This window comes from Vespula pensylvanica, chromosome 16 (assembly GCF_014466175.1).
Source record: "Vespula pensylvanica isolate Volc-1 chromosome 16, ASM1446617v1, whole genome shotgun sequence".
NCBI classification, from domain to species: Eukaryota; Metazoa; Arthropoda; class Insecta; order Hymenoptera; family Vespidae; genus Vespula; species Vespula pensylvanica.
Window position 1 is genome coordinate 3,896,126 of NC_057700.1, and position 17,954 is coordinate 3,914,079.

The window sequence follows — 17,954 nt, forward strand, 5'->3', positions numbered from 1 at the left end:
TATATGTATATGTATGTATATATATTTAAATCATAAATAATAGTATTGTTCGCAATTTAAAATTGACTATTCGTCATTGTGGTCGTAGACCGTGCAAGCTGTTATACGTTGAGTTACGTCATGCTCTCCATTCGTAGACCGAGTACATATAGGAGGAGGACGGTGTCTGCCACGTAATCCATTTGACGATCTTGATAAACGTCGATCGTCTAACTAATCGCGGTTGTTAGAGGTTGACGAACGCCGAATGCGAACGCGTGCCGAACTTAACATCCGCTCTATCTCTAACCAACATGATAAATATTATATCAACACGTAGTGTCGGAACATATATAATAACGAAAATTATTCTCAATATTTTAAATTATTGCTTTGCGAACAATGGAACGCATTGTTAATTGTTTTTCAACGAATTGTATATTTCCAAACAATTTAAATTGTAAATTCATAACCAAGTTTTAAGCAAAACGTAATATGCGAGCTTAAGTTTCTATGATAAATTCGGTTATTAAGTTATTTAACATTTTCTCTCTCTCTCTCTCTCTCTCTCTCTCTCTCTCTCTCTCTCTCTCTCTCTTTATTGTTTCTACACATCGAATATCTTTCAGCTTAGTTTTATTATCAACGAATGCAGTTTTTCTCTTTTTCCTTTTTTTTCTTTTCTTTTTTCTTTTTTTTTTTTTTTTGAACGCTGTATTTCATTTATTCATTTATTGATTTATTTTTTCGTATAAATATCTTTATTTTTTCTATATATAGTAAAATTCTATTTATAGTAAAATTGTATATGTAACGAGGAATTCAACTATCCGTATGATAGAAAATGTATTATATATTTTACGGATACTTAAATCCTTCATTATGTATGTAATAATATGATCTAATAATTCTATAGTGTATATGTATATGTATATGTATGTATGTTCGTATATCTAAGATATGTAGAGAAGAAAGTTTATATTTACCAAGTAAAAACATTTCCTTGTTTCTATTATAATATGGAACGAACGAATACCGGACAATATCTTATCGAATATGACGGAAACGTCATATTCCTGTATACGATTAAAAAATAATATAGACAATATTATCAACGCTTTTGACATATTATCATTAACGATTAACGACAAATTAATTGTGCAATTTATTTCTGATATATATATATATATATATATATATATATATATATCTAATAAGGAAGTAAATAATTTTAAATATGATTGGAACAATCAATGAAAGGTTTTAATTGAAAGCTAGATTTAAAAAAAAAAAAAGATAAAAAAAAGGTAAGAAAAGAATTTCTCGTTCTTAATCGAGAAAAAAAAATTTCTGTTGAATCGAACTTTCGAAGAATCTCTTTAGCGAATCGAGAAAAAAGATTTCTGTTGAATCGGATTTGAAAAAATTTCTCTCGTTAAATCTTTCGAGAAAAAAAAAAAGGAAAGTGTATTAAATAAAAATGATTGAATAGATGAAAAACACGAGTAGATTTTGTGATATTACGTATAATCTTAGATGGTTAGCGCGTTCTATCGATTGAACTTTTACGTCCCGTTGCACCCTTTTACGCATCGAGCTGCAATATCGCGTGGCGTCTTTGCGAATGGAAACGCGCGCGCGCATTCTTTCTTCCTGTGATATAACTTATTGTTCTGTTATATATATATATATATATATATATATATATATATATATATAATTAAAGTAAATTACAAATTAATAATAATAATTATTATTATTATTAAGTTCTTAATAATGATGAAATAAAAAAATTGAGAACGATGAAATAAAAAAATTTGAAAGTATATATACATATATTATATATGTATATAGTGATAGTAATATATGTGTAAATTATATTTTAATAATAATTATCATTAATTTTTGAATAATTTGATGAAATAAAAAAAATTGAGAAAGTATGTATATATGTATATACGTATATAGTGATAGTAATATATGTGTAAATTATATTTTAGTAATAATTATCAATAAGTTCTTAATAATTTAATGAAATAAAAAAAATTGAGAAAGTGTGTATATATGTATATAATGATAGTAGTGACAGTAGTATACGATAAATTATATATTAGTAATAATTGTCACTAAGTTCACGTTAATTCGATGAAATAAGAACATCGAGGAAGATGTTTATAAATTATTAATAGAAACTTATTCCTAAATCATGTCTAGAAAAATATTAATAGATAAAGTCTACAAAAATATTTTCATAGATAATGTCTACAAAAATATTACTACAAATCCTATTTACAATAATATTTATAGATCATTTCTGAAAATAAAATAGTAGATACTATTTCCGTCGTCGGATACTATCTACAAAAATATTTATAGATTCTTTTTACAATAATATTTAAACGTCATTCTTTCAAATAAATTTGTAGATATAATTTCTATAAAAAGAACCAAAAGAAAAAAAAAAAAAAAAAAAAAAAGAAAGGAAAAAGAGAAAATAATATCTATCGAGAACGTAGATATACGAAACTATTTATAGTTCGTATCTAGAATAATAATTGTATCTATATAATTTCTAAAAATAAAATTCGCAGATAATTTCTACGAAATTATTTACATACTATGTTATATAATTTCTATAAAAATATTCATGAAGATTTATCACAATACATACACACACATACATTTATAGAAAATTTCTAACAAAATCTAGAATATAGTTTGATCGAAAGAAGAAAGTCTCGAATGTTATTTTCTTATTCGACTAACGATGACGTATATATATGTATGTATGTATGTATGTACACAGTGTACACGTAATACCAAAGATACAGAAGATAGCATTGCATAGTAAAGCTCTTGGGGAATGATCGTAGAACGATTGGTAGTGGGCGTAGAGCCAACTATACTTACGTATCTACGAACGTACGTACGTGTTTAAACGTTAAAACATCCAAGTTAGCAAATGTAAAAGAATATATTATTTTATGACCAACTATTATAATTTCCTACTTTTATGAAATGTAATAAATACAAACTATTGTGAAATATTGTAACCTTGTTAAAAGGATAGAAAAAGTCGATGATTCATTATTACGTGCTTCTTTGTATTTATATTGGTATTCGTATATCGTATGATACATACGGTACGTACAAATACGACCTTATATGTTGATCAGTCATGTAATCGTAGAAAATAAGGATGACTTTGAAAAAAAAAAAAAAAAAGAAAAAAAAATAGGGAAACAACTTATGCGTATCATTTTTCTACGATCTCTGTGTGGTCACGTCGTGTGTGTGTGTGTGTGTGTGTGTGTAGCACGTTTAATAAATTAAATTTTTTTTTTTTTCACTCTTATTATTGTATTAGTGCGAAGGAAAAATTAATCTTCGTGGTTAGGGAGGAAAAACAAGTTGACTTGAAAATTGAAGAAACGTATCATTACGAGTGGTTTTTTATGTAATGATCTAAGCGATATAATCTGTGTGTATGTGCATGTATGATTCTTAGCACATTGTAGACGAACGTTTCTACGTTGGTATTTCTTTTCAAGAAAGAAAAGAAAATAGAATTGTTTCTATAAAAACAAAATTGTTATATAATGTGAACGTTTCTTCTTCTTCTTTTTTTTTTTTTTTTTTTCTTTCTTTCTTTCTATCCTTTTCTTTTTTTTCTTATGATACACAACGAAACTAGTGGAAATCTTTTTTGTCATTTTGTCATCATAGTCGGGATAAATATAATATTACTTGTCGTTAGTTACCGTTAGATACATACACACCGAGTATTAATATTTTATTAAAGTATTAACAATTATTTCACAGATATTATATTGAAAAGTTTGTAATGAAATGAAAAGGAAGAGAGATGATTAAAACTCATTATTATCGTTATTATCAATGCCAAAGTGTACTTTAATCGTTGAACGATGAATTAATATCCTTGAAAAAGTTTCTATATAAATAAAAGGATATTAAGAAGCGTAATACGATATTCCTTTAGCGTTTCAAGGAATATTGAAATATTCCCTTAACGTTTTCAAATTAACTTTTCAATATTCCTTTACGTTTACAAGGTATACCGTGTGTCCTATAAAAGCAATACCAGAACCGCATTGCGTCAGTTATATCGCGAATTTCATTTTAGTTAACAGTTTTACCATGTCAGAATGATAAAATGTTATTGTTAAATTGTACGCGGGAAAACAATTTTTTCTTTTCTTTTTTCTTCTTTTTCCTTATCCTTGTTTTTCTTTCTTTTCTTTTTCTTCTCTCTCTCTCTCTCTCTCTCTCTCTCTCTCTCTCTCTCTCTCTCTCTCTCTCTCTCTCTCTCTCTCTCTCTCTCTCTCTCTCTCTCTCTCTCTCTCTCTCTCTCTCTCTCTCCTTCTTAAGAAATATTTATCGCGATAATCTTAAAAATTAACTGTTATTACCGCATTGCGTCAGTTGTAATAATAAAATAATAATTTCCTTTTATAATTACCGTGTCAAAGTGATATTGTAAAATGGTATATAATATCAAGGTAATTTTTACATTCATAGATTTCAAACGAGTTTTGAAACGTATTATTTAAAAGTATTTTCGATCTCGTTACATACATAAGAAATTGTTACTGGAAAAGGTTTCCTTTATTTAATAATAGCTCTCTATCTCTATCTCTCTCTCTCTCTCTCTCTCTCTCTCTCTCTCTCTCTTTCTCTCTAATTATTTGTCTTAGATACGAGTAATTCTTTCTTTCTTTTTTTTTTTTCTTGATTTCCTTTTTTTTTTTTTCAACTCGGCTTAGTACTAATGCATGTATATATGCTTGATTAACCAGTTCTTCTACGTTTTTTATTCCGATTTATCAAGCACATCAAGGAGACAACGTTTCAAGGTCATCCGAGAAGTTAATCACACGTTTTATAATACGAACTGCTCGGCCACAGGAAGAGACTTCGATTTAAACAAAATTGATCAATCTTTCTGTTTTTAATTTGTAATTTTTTTTGTTTGTTTTTTGTTTTGTTTTTTCTTTTTTCTTATCGTAGAAATTCGCCGCACGTGATGTTTCTCTTTTTTTTTTTTATTTTTTATTTTTTTTTTTTCATTTCATTTTTAGCGTCTCATTTCGTTTGATGTACGTTGTTCGTAGTTCGTTGATTGTACAATAGAATTTCGAATCTTAAGTAATTTCATTAAGAAATTTTTATCTTCGTTGAAAATGAAAGGTATAGAAAAGATTTTACTGCTCCTTTTTTTAGTTGGAAATAAATAAATAAATAAATGAATAGATAAATGAATTATTAAAAAGTTAACAAAGTCTCATCGATAGATATTATCAATGTTACGCAATGTTAGATATTATCAAAATTATTATCAAATAAGTAAATCGATTTCTTATTTGATAATAATCTTATCTCGAGTCGATATTAAAAATTGTAAATTGTTTATAAGACATTTGTTATTCTATATTGAATAAATAAATAAATAAATAAATAAATTATGTGTATGTATATAATATAAATGATACGATTATTATATCATTATCTATTCATTTTGCAGATTTTCTTTTTTAAATAATGTTTGATTAAATTTTCTTTCTTTTTTTCAAATTTATTAATCATAATATAACAACAAGATATAATAAGATATCTGAAAAATAACAAGATATAATAATATATGTTTATATATATATATATATATATATATATATATATATATATATATATATATGTATAACGATTTCATAAGTCAATGAAGATAATATTTTATATACTGTTAAGTAAAACAAATGTATAAATTTATTAATTTTTGTAACATCCATCTAAACGAATATTCGTTGTTACTAGCACGATGCAACTTCCGCATATTTAAAGATACCTAGTCGCAAATAAGATAGAATAACACCGAGTATCTAGAATTAGATGTCCTTTCGAACGAGATTCTGTCATTTGGCAACGATCGAGTCGGCGTTGGTTAGTAATTTTGACGCGTTAATGTCTGACGAAGTTTTGCCAAGTTAGTCGTTTATATTATCAACCTTCCCAATCGATTCGAGTATTATTTCAATATATATATATATATATACATATATACATACAAGATACGAGAATACTTGTTACTCTAAATCTCGATTAAGATTGCAAGCGTCATGGTTCGCTGAGCTCGCTAATGATCACTTCAAATCATTGTTAAATATTTGTTTTTCTATTTTCCTTCTTTTCTCTTTTTGTATTTTTTTTTTCTTCTTTCCTTTTCGTTTTTTTTTTTTTTTCTTTCTACTTCCTCTTCGTTTTTTCCATTCTAATTGGTATAATTGCTAATCGATGCCGACGAGTCATATTGAGATTTTATGAATTCACGATAAACCATTCTGCTAATTATATCAATTAATTCATTAATAATTTAGAAGATCGTGAAAATTGTTTATAACTTTTTGTTAACGATTTTATTGGATTATTGTACTTTTCTAGACGTACAGTACAAATATAGTTCCAATTAAATCGTTTCAATTACAAGTCAACGATAATGATATAAAGAAAAAGAATTGTAAAAATTTATAATTACGAACAACAAGAACAACAACAACAACAATTATATTTGATTATCGTATCTCTTACGCGATACGTCGTAATTATAAATTTGAAAATTGAATCGTTTCGATTCAATGCTCGAATGTGATTGAACAAATTGAACAACGATTTTATGTTTTTTATCATAGATATAATGTGTGTTGTTTTTTGTAATATTTATCGACCTGTCGATAATTAATAAAAAGAAAATAAGATTTTTTTTTTTTTTTTTTTTTTTTTTCTTATATACATTCTTACAAATCATACGACAAATAATCCTATAATCTTATTACGAAGTTCACATCTCAATGTTTTTTCTTTGTTTGTTCTTTTTCTCTTATTCCTTTCTTTATTTTTCTTTTTTTTTAAAATTACAGACTTTGATAAACATGGCTTACTGCGTGCTGATACTCCTAGGCAAGACTATTCAAAAACTAGTCTTCGGTGATCTACGAGTTTCCGAGAGGCAACATCTCAAGGACAAATTCTGGAACTTCGTATTTTACAAGTTCATATTCGTTTTTGGTGTGCTCAACGTACAGTACATGGACGAGGTTGTACTTTGGTGTGCATGGTTCACAGCACTTGGATTTTTGAGTCTACTGAGTCAACTTTGCAAGGATCGATTCGAATACGTGAGTTTGTTAAATATTTCAACATTTAAGAGGCAAAATGAAAAATAAAAATAAAATAGAAGAAAGATAAAGGAAGGAAAGAAAGAGAATACTCTTCAGATGTGAAACGAAATACAAATAACAAATATTTAACTTTTAACGTTCGTTAATAGATTGAGTAAGTATTACAGCATTTACAGCACAACTTCGCGTTCTCTCAAACCCTAGTCCTTGAATTTCTCTCGAACGACGAACGAACCAGTTTTTCATTCTCATACGTATAGGAAGAGTGCGATATAATAAACAGGCGTATAAAAGTTTTCTTTGTGTGAGAAAGTAAACCGAGCGGGTTACGTGTAGATACATACGTAAGATAAATATATACATACATATATGTTTGTAATCGTATCCTCCCAAGCTTTTACGGTAAGAGACACAATCGCTTACGTGGATTAGATAACTTAGGAAGTCGAGTACTCCGTCGCGTTTAATTTCATTGCTTGCTGTTTAGTTCGGTAATATAATATTCGTTGTACGATTTATTAAATAGAATAAAATTAATATCAATTATTGTTATTCTTTTTTTCTGATGAAATTGATTATAATTAGATCATTTCGATCGTCGAGTAAATGTCGCGTTTAATTTTGTTATTTATCGTCGTCTTTCGCTTATTGTTTATCATAGACAATTTTTATCTCCAAAGTGATTATTATTAGATAATTTCGAAAGTCGAGTAACTGTCGCGTTTCGTTTCGTTGCTTGCTGTTCGGTTCGGTAATATAATATTCGTTGTATACGATTTATTAAATAGAATAAAATTAATATCAATGATTGTTATTTTTCGTAATCAATTTTTTTTGTTCTGATGAAATTGATTATAATTAGATAATTTCGATCGTCGAGCAAATGTCGCGTTTAATTTTGTTATTTATCGTCGTCTTTCGCTTATTGTTTACCATAGACAATTTTTATCTCCAAAGTGATTATTATTAGATAATTTCGAAAGTCGAGTAACTGTCGCGTTTCGTTTCGTTGCTTGCTGTTCAGTTCGGTGATATAATATTTGTTGTATATCTACTCGAAAATAGTAGAATAATAATATTAAAATCAACACAGACGATTTATTATTATTTTTATATTAAATTTTATTTCCAAACTATCCCATCCAATTACGTTGCGTATTATAGAACATGAAAATTGATTTTATGCTATGTAAAAAATCTGATCAAAATAATATTAAAATTCATTCGCGATTTATCAATAACACTAATAACAACACTAATATTAATTTTCGAAAAAATGAAAATTTGCGAATTTTCCTTATCGCAAAAATGTCGAAAAATTTCATTTCTATACGTACCGTTCTTCTCTGAAGATACAATATTTCTTTTATACCACATAAAACATAATCTAATTAATATTACCATCGATGTGATTTTACAATAATATACTTTAATAGATATTGAAGCTGTTTATAAATTGCTTGTGAAAATAACGATCGATCGAAATTTATAGAAAGATTGATCGCTATTTATCGTTAAAGCGTACGAACGTGTATCTATTCTAATGTGTTTGCTATAAATTCATCGATCTTAGCGTAAGCAGCTTTTCTTCTTTATTATTTTTTTTTTTTTTTTTTATTTTGTTTTCTTTCTTTTCTATCTATCTATCTATCTATCTATCTATCTATCTATCTATTTATTTCGGGGATGGGGTAAACTCGTGAATCTTCTTTTAAAACGCGAACTATACCATAGCATATCGAGGAACGCAGTTTTCCGTTACGCAACCAAGTTAAGATCCGCGTAATCCCGTTAGGCTAATCCAATAGAGGTAACGAGGTTACTGGATAGAGGCCTGCCAAAGTACAATCGCTACTCATCCATCACATCTTTTTGAAAAAGATAAGGAAACAGGACGAAGGAGAAAATATTGATTGATTATCGTTCTCGATTTTATTGATTCGTCGATTCGTATAAATAGCACGAACGGAATTATTAATATTCTGTCTGTTCGTCTGTCTGTCTTTCTTTCTTTCTTTCTTTTTTTAGTTTTATTTTTGTTTTGTTTCCTTTTTTTTTTTTGTCCTCTCTCTTTCTCTAGATTTTTTTTTATAATAGACAGAAATAAATATTATTTACGTACATTAGATTTATCGAGACGTGATATTCGTCAGAGTAAAATTATACTTTTTAATAAGATTCAATGTCAAGATTATGATAAGTAGAAATGATATTTATAGGTGCATGATCATTTTGACAGATAAAAATATTCATATCAACGATATTTATTATTATTTTTTTAGGATTCGTTGGCAATCGATTTTATAGTCTTTGTTTTATTTACGATCTTTTTAAACAAGTTTTTTTTTTTTATTTCTTTTTGTTCCTTTTTCTTTTCTTTTTTTTTTCTTTTTTTTTTTTTTGACATTTGTCAAAATGAAAGTATACTTTTGGAATTAGAATTAATGTTGTAATTATGATAATTATAAGAAAGGGTATTAAATGAATGCGTATTTTGATTTATTCTAGATATGTAGTTGTTCCATTTGTTAACGCTCAAAAAAATATCGTAAAACAATTTCGTAGAATTTATTTAAGGGTTACGGTTAAGCCTTAATACATATTTTTTTGATATTTATAAAAGAAAAAAAAAAAATAGAAAAATAAAAAGAAGAAAAAAGAACAAACGAACGAACGAAGTATATTTTCTAACAGTTGTGTCTTTAAACGTTAAAAAAAAAAAAAAGGGGACAGAACAGTACCAATGAAAATTGGTAAAAGATAAAAAATATTATATCTATCGATTGATACAAAATTGTTTTAATCGTTGACACGGTTAAATATTATTTCAACGTAATCTTATAAACCTTCTTTAAAATTATCTTTTATAAAAATTATCTCTTTTTTTTTAAAAATGTATCATTTAACCTATTACTACTTTAACTTTTTATAAAAATTATTTCTAAAGACTATAAAATTATTTTTTATAAAAATTATTATGAAATCTTTCTTTTATGCTGTTCGTTAAACTCTGAAGATATATTTTTCGATGATCAGATAAAAACGAAAAGAAAAAAAAAAACTGATTACAAAAAAAAAAAACAAAAAAAAATCGTGGCAATTAGGAAGGATATTATATAAAATGTTTAAATCAGTTTCGAATGTGGATATCAAATGTGTGTACACATGAATTATTATAGATTAATTTTTATTTTTTTCATTTAATCCAAAGTATTAATTTAAGAACGTTGATACTTGGAAACTTTAATATCCTTATTATCTTTTTCTCTCTTTCTCTCTCTCTCTCTTACAGTTATCCTTTTCACCTACGACCCCAGGATGGAGTCACGCCCGACTCCTTGGACTTTTGGCAGGAATATTAGCTTTTTCTGCATTCATGCTCCTGTTGTGCACCGCAGCAGTTTTCTTTTTAGTGACCTTTAATACTTTCGCCTTCATGGCGGCCGAGGTGAGTCATTGTTACGTTCTAATTCATCTTCATAAAATCTATTTTAACTATTCAAAAGTGATATAAACGTTTCAATGTCGCAACGAAATTTGTTTATCATATATCGATATAAATTAAACTTTGTTATATCAAGTTATTGAAAAGACAAATCATTTATTATCCTTTTATTTAAATTATAATATAAAATATATGTGTATATATGATATGTTTATTTATATTAATATATATAAATATATTTATTTAAACATATATATATATATATATATATATATATAAAATCGAAAAGTTACAGCACAATTACATTTTGACAAAATTTAATATATGAAATTTAAATTTTTCAGCTTATTTATATTACGTTTAACTTTAAATCCGATTAAATATAGAATATACGGTTTATTATGTTGTAATTTAAAAAAAGATATAAATACACACATATACATATATATATATATATATATATATATATATATAAAGTTCTTTTAAAAACTTACTTTTACGAAATTAAATAAATTTTTAACACATTACATGTATTATGTTCCACGTTAAATAAGATTAGATATTAATATATTTATTATATCTTAATTTTGCAACTACTATTCTACATTTAAATGTAAAATTCGTTTTAAACGTAAAATAAGTTTAATATGCATATACATAAACAATAATAGATTGATAGAATTAATTCGTGAAAGAACAAAAAGATACTTATTGACATAATTTATATATATATATATATATTTACATATATATATACATATATACACAAACATATATACACCTCATGAATGAAAATTCAATAATCTAACGATAGCGTTATGGAAAAGTAAACAAAGGTGAAACTTTATTCTCCGTTTATTATTTTACGTCTTTAGAATCTAAATTATCGTCGTAGTACGCGTAATACATAATCCAATATCTCACTCTCTCTTTCTCTCTCTCTCTCTCTCTCTCTCTCTCTCTCTCTCTCTCTCTCTCTCTCTCTCTCTCTCTTACTGCTTTTCAAAGCATTTAAAAGCCACGAAAGTTTATTACAAAGTTTTCACACCTTCGCTAAAACGAAGAAAACGAAGAAAACATTCCTGTTTTCTTCCAGAGAAAAGATAAGAGATGAGAATGGTGAGTGACCTCGTTTAAAAAAGGAACACGGTTGTCTATATAGATATATACAGAGCGATTCAAATCTTCTTAAATGATTTTCGTGATCGATTACACCTTCTTTTTCTTTTTTTTCTTTTTTTTTTTTCTTCGAGACACTCGTAGGTTCACAATTTGAAAAAAAAAAAAATGATTTGAAGAAAAGAAAGAAAGAAAAAGGAAATTACAATAAATTTTTTAAATCGCTTAAGAACTTGTGACTCACCCTGTACATGTTATACGTACGTATATACGTAAATATGTATGTAAGCATTTATACATATAAATATAATATGTACGTATCGATGAATGTGAAATTAAGTGTGTTCACTAAGTAGATTAAGGTAAACGACTTTGATACGTCGTTGGTACTGATTCTGATTCTTTCTTTTCTTTTCTTTTCTTTTCTTTTTTTTTTCTTGGTAATGAAGCTTCGAGAAAGTCGGTACCTATCAACGCGAATCTTCCTCCCCGGTGTTCGATGCGAACTTTCCAAGTTGTTTTAAAAAAGCTCATGGCTTAACTTAAACTTATGTTTTAAGTTAAATCTGGTATTTAATGATACCATAGAGATGATTATTCCTCTCTTTTTTTTTTCTGAAAATGATTGACTCGTATCGAATTTTTTATCTAATTTCTTTTCGTTTTTTTTTTTTTTAATATTTAAAAATATAACAGTTTTTCTTTTTTTGTCTTCTTCTTTTTTTAATCCTCGTATGACAGAGTTAATAATTGTTATTGGATAAATTGTGCTGGAAAAACATGTTTTTTCTTTTTTCTTTTTCGTTTTTATCTCTCTTTCTTTCTTTCTTTCTTTCTTTCTTTCTTTCTTTCTTTCTTTCTTTATTTTCTTTTTCTTTGATACGTGTTTGACATTTCGAATTTATTGAATATTTCTTTTTTCTTTTTTTTTTTTTTTTGTAAGTCTCTTTCATTTCATAACGCACATAAACTTTAAAAATTATTATCGAATAAATTGTGTATAACATTGGCATAACGGAAGATTAAGAAAGTTAAAAGTTCTGATGATAAAAATTTGCATTCGCCCTTGCATAAATTTATTAATTGAACAGATTTACGAAACGTAAATCGTGCACTTTTATTTTCACATCTATTAACAAAAGAAAAAAATATAACTATTAACGAGATAACGTAAATGAATGAAATAAATGGTATCTTAGAAATTTTATTATTTTATTATTTAATAAAAATGTTTCATCATGTATTTTTAAAATCTAAATTTTCAATTTAATTATTGTATTAAATGAATCATTCTGGTTAGTTACACTTGAATAATGACGAAGATTAAGAGAAAGAAAAAGAGAAAAAGAGAAAAAGAGAGAGAGAGAGAGAGAGAGAAAGAGAGAGAGAGAGAGAGAGAGAGAGAGAGAGAGAGAGAGAGAGAGAGAGAGAGAGAGAGAGAGAGAGAGAGAGAGAGAGAGAGAGAGAGACGAGATTGACCTAATTCTCGTTTTATAGTCTTTTCAAACTGTAGGAATGGTAACTTGAGCTGGTATATATATATATACCACACACACACACACACACATACACACACACTCACATACAACGGTACCGTTACTCTCGTTGCACCGAGAAACGATTTCCCTCTCTCTTTCTTCGTTTCTGCATTCGTCCATTCGTCCTTCTGAAATCGACTCTCCTCTTTTTATTTCCTTTGACAAGATTGCTATCCCTTTAAAAATCACACGATTTTTGACCATAAAAATCGCGACTATATCAGAAACTTGTTTATTTTTATATTCAATTATCTTCTCTCATTAATTATATAAAAATCTTACTTAACGATTGAAATTATATTAATTAATAAAAAATGAATAATAAATTTATATATATATATATATGCATTCGATTAATATTTACAAATTATTATTATTATGATTATTATTATTACAGGGAGAATCCAAAATCTATAAACGAGTGAAAAGTTTTCAGACTATCTTAAAAATCAATTATTCTTTTTGCTGTCTTACAATCTCAAAAAAAAAAAAGAAAAAAAAAAGAAAAAGAAATATTATTTTTTAAAAATCTCGAAAGAAATAATTGAGCTTATAAAATCACTCAGGAGGAACTTTTCGCTCGCTTTATTTTGCAATGAATTTTTAAATAGGAAAATAAAAAAAATCATTTTTACCGTTCTATTTATTAGACATTTTTCTAGCTTTTCATATTTGAAATTTTATTTGCTCGTTATTGGAAAGTAATAATACATATATATATATATATATATATATATATATATATATATATATATATATATACATACATATAGATAGATTCATTGGAAAATAAATTTAATTTGAAAGAGGTATAGAATTCTGATTAAAAGGTACGAATCAATGTATCGAATGAATGATTTTTTAAAACTAGCAAGAGAAAGGTCTCGGTCAATAACCCGTACCAATTGCATTTTTAAATACCTTTTTCACCTTGTATCTATTTATCCTTAAAAGATATACGCATCTTCATTCGCAATACTCGTAGAAACTTTCTAGATCGGTGAATGCAATCGGTCACGATCCATTTCCAATAGTCTCGGTATTTATCTTTCTCCATTTTAGAATCGATCACTCGAGTTTGATTATACTCCACGATATTTCGAAAAGTTTTAATACAATTCGATCGATCGATCAATCGTTACTACTATAATATCAATATTTATATAACTACTCACATACACACACACATATATATATATATATATATATATGTATGTATATGTATGTACAAACATATATAATTTTTTATAACATTTTCTATTTAATAATATTTTGAAAATATTAGAAAACATTAAATATTTTTTGTATATGTAATAATATTTTGATAATATTAGAAAATATTTAATATTTTTAAATTAATTAATTAGACACAATAAAGAAAATGTTTGATTAATTAATTAATTAATTAATTATGACACCGAAGAAGCTTATTATGTCGTTGATCTAATTTAAAAATATGTTTTCTTTTTCTTTTTTCTCTTCTTTTCTTTTTTATTCTTCTTTGCATATTTTTACAAGAGGCATCTCAAAGCTCACTATCTATATATTATGAGAAATAATATGAGAGACAAAAAAAATGGTTTCAAGACACGAAAAATATATTTATCTTAAAAAAATGTGTTAATACTGTTTATATATCTGTTTCAACATGGCGACCGTCACAGTGTCTCTACAGAACCGAAAATGATATATCGTTTTACAGCTACACATTTTCCAACGTTTGAAGTGTTATTTTTTAAACTGTATCGATAATACAATTTCGAAACTATTCTACGTAACTAATTATTTTCTAACAGTGTGTACACTGTTAAATTGAATAAAGTAAACCTTGAAAAATAATTTAATGGCGTTAAATCGAACGAAGAAATTCGATTCTCGGAAATTTCGTTTATTAATTCCACGTAAAAACTTTCTTTTGGAAAATTCTTTTTCTTATTTTTTTTTTTTTTTTCGCATTTCGTATCTTCGATATTATCAAAAATATTCGTCGAGATTGATACGTGTTTGTAATGAAGAGTTAATAAATTGCAGAAAATTCGAAATATTACAATTTTTTTCTTTTCTTTTTTTTTTTTTTCTCTTTTTAAAAGTAGATATCTTCATATTGGCATGGAATATTAAAAAAGAAGAAGGAAAAGAAAAGAAGAAAAATATTCGATATCACTGAAATGTAGATAGTGACTTTTGAGAGACCTTGTATAACGCATATGTTTTGCATATTATTTAACAGAATATCAGTATATCAGTATAATACATCTTGTTGACCTTCTTTGGATAACATTCTGTTGAACAAATTTATATTGGACAAGTTACGTTATATATTTTTAATATTTATTGCAAACATTTGTCGCATATTTTTATTATAGGTCATGCGCATGAACATAAATAACATATTTTTAAAATTACATTAATGTGACTGAATAAAATACCAAAGAATAGAAATAAAATGAGGAATAATGAATTAAAATAAAATACGGAATAATTACAGTGTCAAATAACGTGAATAAAGTATTAAATTTTTGTAGGAGTTTTAATTAAATTTTCAAATATTCCTTCGAATGATAAAAGTTTAAGCTTGAAGCGGAAAATGAATAGCTAAAATACGTTCTAATGTTTATACAAATATTAGGCAAGTATAATTCTTTTTTTTTTTTTATTACATTAATATACATCATAAATCATAATATAATTTATAATTATAAACATATACATTATAAAAATATCTCGAGTCATTTTTGTTTAAATGATGTGTATTGAAAAAATTTTAACTAAAAAGAAAAAAAAAAAAGATATATACATATAATACAAATTGATATCATTTAAATATCTTATATGTATAACATTTATATATGTAAATTTTTCTATATAAAACCGATGAAATAATATACAATGAAATATTTACAGAAATAATTTACATGTTAAATACCTGCAATAAATATAGACACGTTATTTGAATACTTTGTGTTACTTAATGAATATAGTTACGCATTTCAAATGCAAATTTGTTATAAATATATATATATATATATATATATATATATATATATACGTGGAAAGGAAATTAAACGAAGCAGGAATTCAATTTGTATATATGTATGTCGAAGATACAATAATTTATTACGAACTAGAAAAATTCTTCAAAATTTTATAACATGATTGATATTGAAAATAATAGTTGTCATTTTGATATAGTATTATTTTTTTAGGATGAATGTGGAATTATAAGAATAGTATGAAATTTTTCTATAACGGCCAATGAAACGAGTATTCAGTCTAATATTAGGAATGTTTGTCGTTTATTAGGAACATATTGATGATCATATTCAATAAAAGAAAATGAGAAGGGAAACCATCTATGAATAGTATATTCGATAAAAAACAGTATATTCGATAAAAAAAAATAAAAAAAAAAGTGAATTAATATCGTTTGTAAACGAATTCGATATAAATAATTTTAATGAAAAAAAAAAAAAAAAAAGATAATTAATAAAATATTCATAGGTAAGCAGAAAAAGAAACAAAATTTTTTTCCAATAAAAACTTAAAAAATTTAATCGAAATAACGCTGACGAATGATGATACTCGAACAAAACAAAACAAAAAATATCATCTAAAATTGTCTAATCACAATAGAGAGGTAAAATAAAAAGGAAAAAATAAGATAAAAAACTAACAGTCAAGTGTACAAATTAAAAATAAAATAATAATTAATAAAATAAAAACGAAAGATAAAGTAAATAATTATCAAGAACAAGATTGATCGTAATAATATAAAAAAAGAAAAAAAGAAAACAAGTATTAAAAATAAATGATAATCGTTAAAAAAAAAAAATATATATAAGAAGAAGAAGAAAAAGAAAAAGAAAAGAAATAGAGCGAGTAATATCTTCCCATGAAATGAAACGTGAAAACACGAATACAAGAAAAAATATTTAATTTAGATTACTCTAACGAACGACATCGAATTATCTAATAGCTTTGTATGTCAAATCAAAAAATTAAAAACATAATTAAAATATGAAGTAAGAATGATGATAATTAAAAACGAATGATGATTAGTGAATCAAAAAAAAATAAAAATAAAAAAAAAAAAGAAAAAGAAAAAGAAAAAAGAGAAGAGAAAAGATAACAAAAAAGGAAAGATAAGATTAAAATAATCAGAACAAGAACAATGCTAATGAAATAACATTAATGCAATGTTCTTCGTCTCTTTTTATTTTTATTTTTTCATCCTTTTTTTTTTTATTTTTTTGCTTTTTTCTTTCTTTCTTTCTTTCTTTCTTTTTTGTTACTTTCATCAAAGGTACATGTACTCGACGTTACGTTACATACTCGAGAGTCACACTTATGTATGCACATAGATACGTGTCATAGCGCTACTATGCACTCTAGACACGACGACGTAGATTATTCATAAACTCAACGTAACGTTGAATGGACGAAAGTTTATTCAGAAGTTCTTCGCCACGTGTTCGTCGTTCGATATGCTCGCATATCGTTCTCGTCTTCGAGTACCGGCCACGTCAGATAAACGATTGTGATTTTCTTTTTTGTATGTTATCTCATTTCTTTTTGTTTTAATCTCGTCATTTTCTCATGTTTCTTTCAATTTCTCTTCATAGTATTTTTTTTTTTCCTTATTGATTCGATTATCTGTTTACTTCTATCTTCGTTTTTTTTTTT

General features: G+C 25.9%; 1 protein-coding gene across 3 annotated transcripts in view; it reads left to right on the forward strand.

The window, feature by feature from the left end:
• LOC122634944 (E3 ubiquitin-protein ligase AMFR-like) overlaps positions 1 to 17,954 on the forward strand; it is a 43,466-nt gene that overhangs the window by 18,803 nt on the left and 6,709 nt on the right. For all 3 annotated transcript variants that reach the window (XM_043824492.1, XM_043824493.1, XM_043824494.1), the window contains exons 4-5: positions 6,909 to 7,166; positions 10,462 to 10,617. In XM_043824492.1, coding sequence (XP_043680427.1) covers positions 6,909 to 7,166; positions 10,462 to 10,617 — 414 coding nt within the window. The remainder of the gene's footprint in view (positions 1 to 6,908; positions 7,167 to 10,461; positions 10,618 to 17,954) is intronic.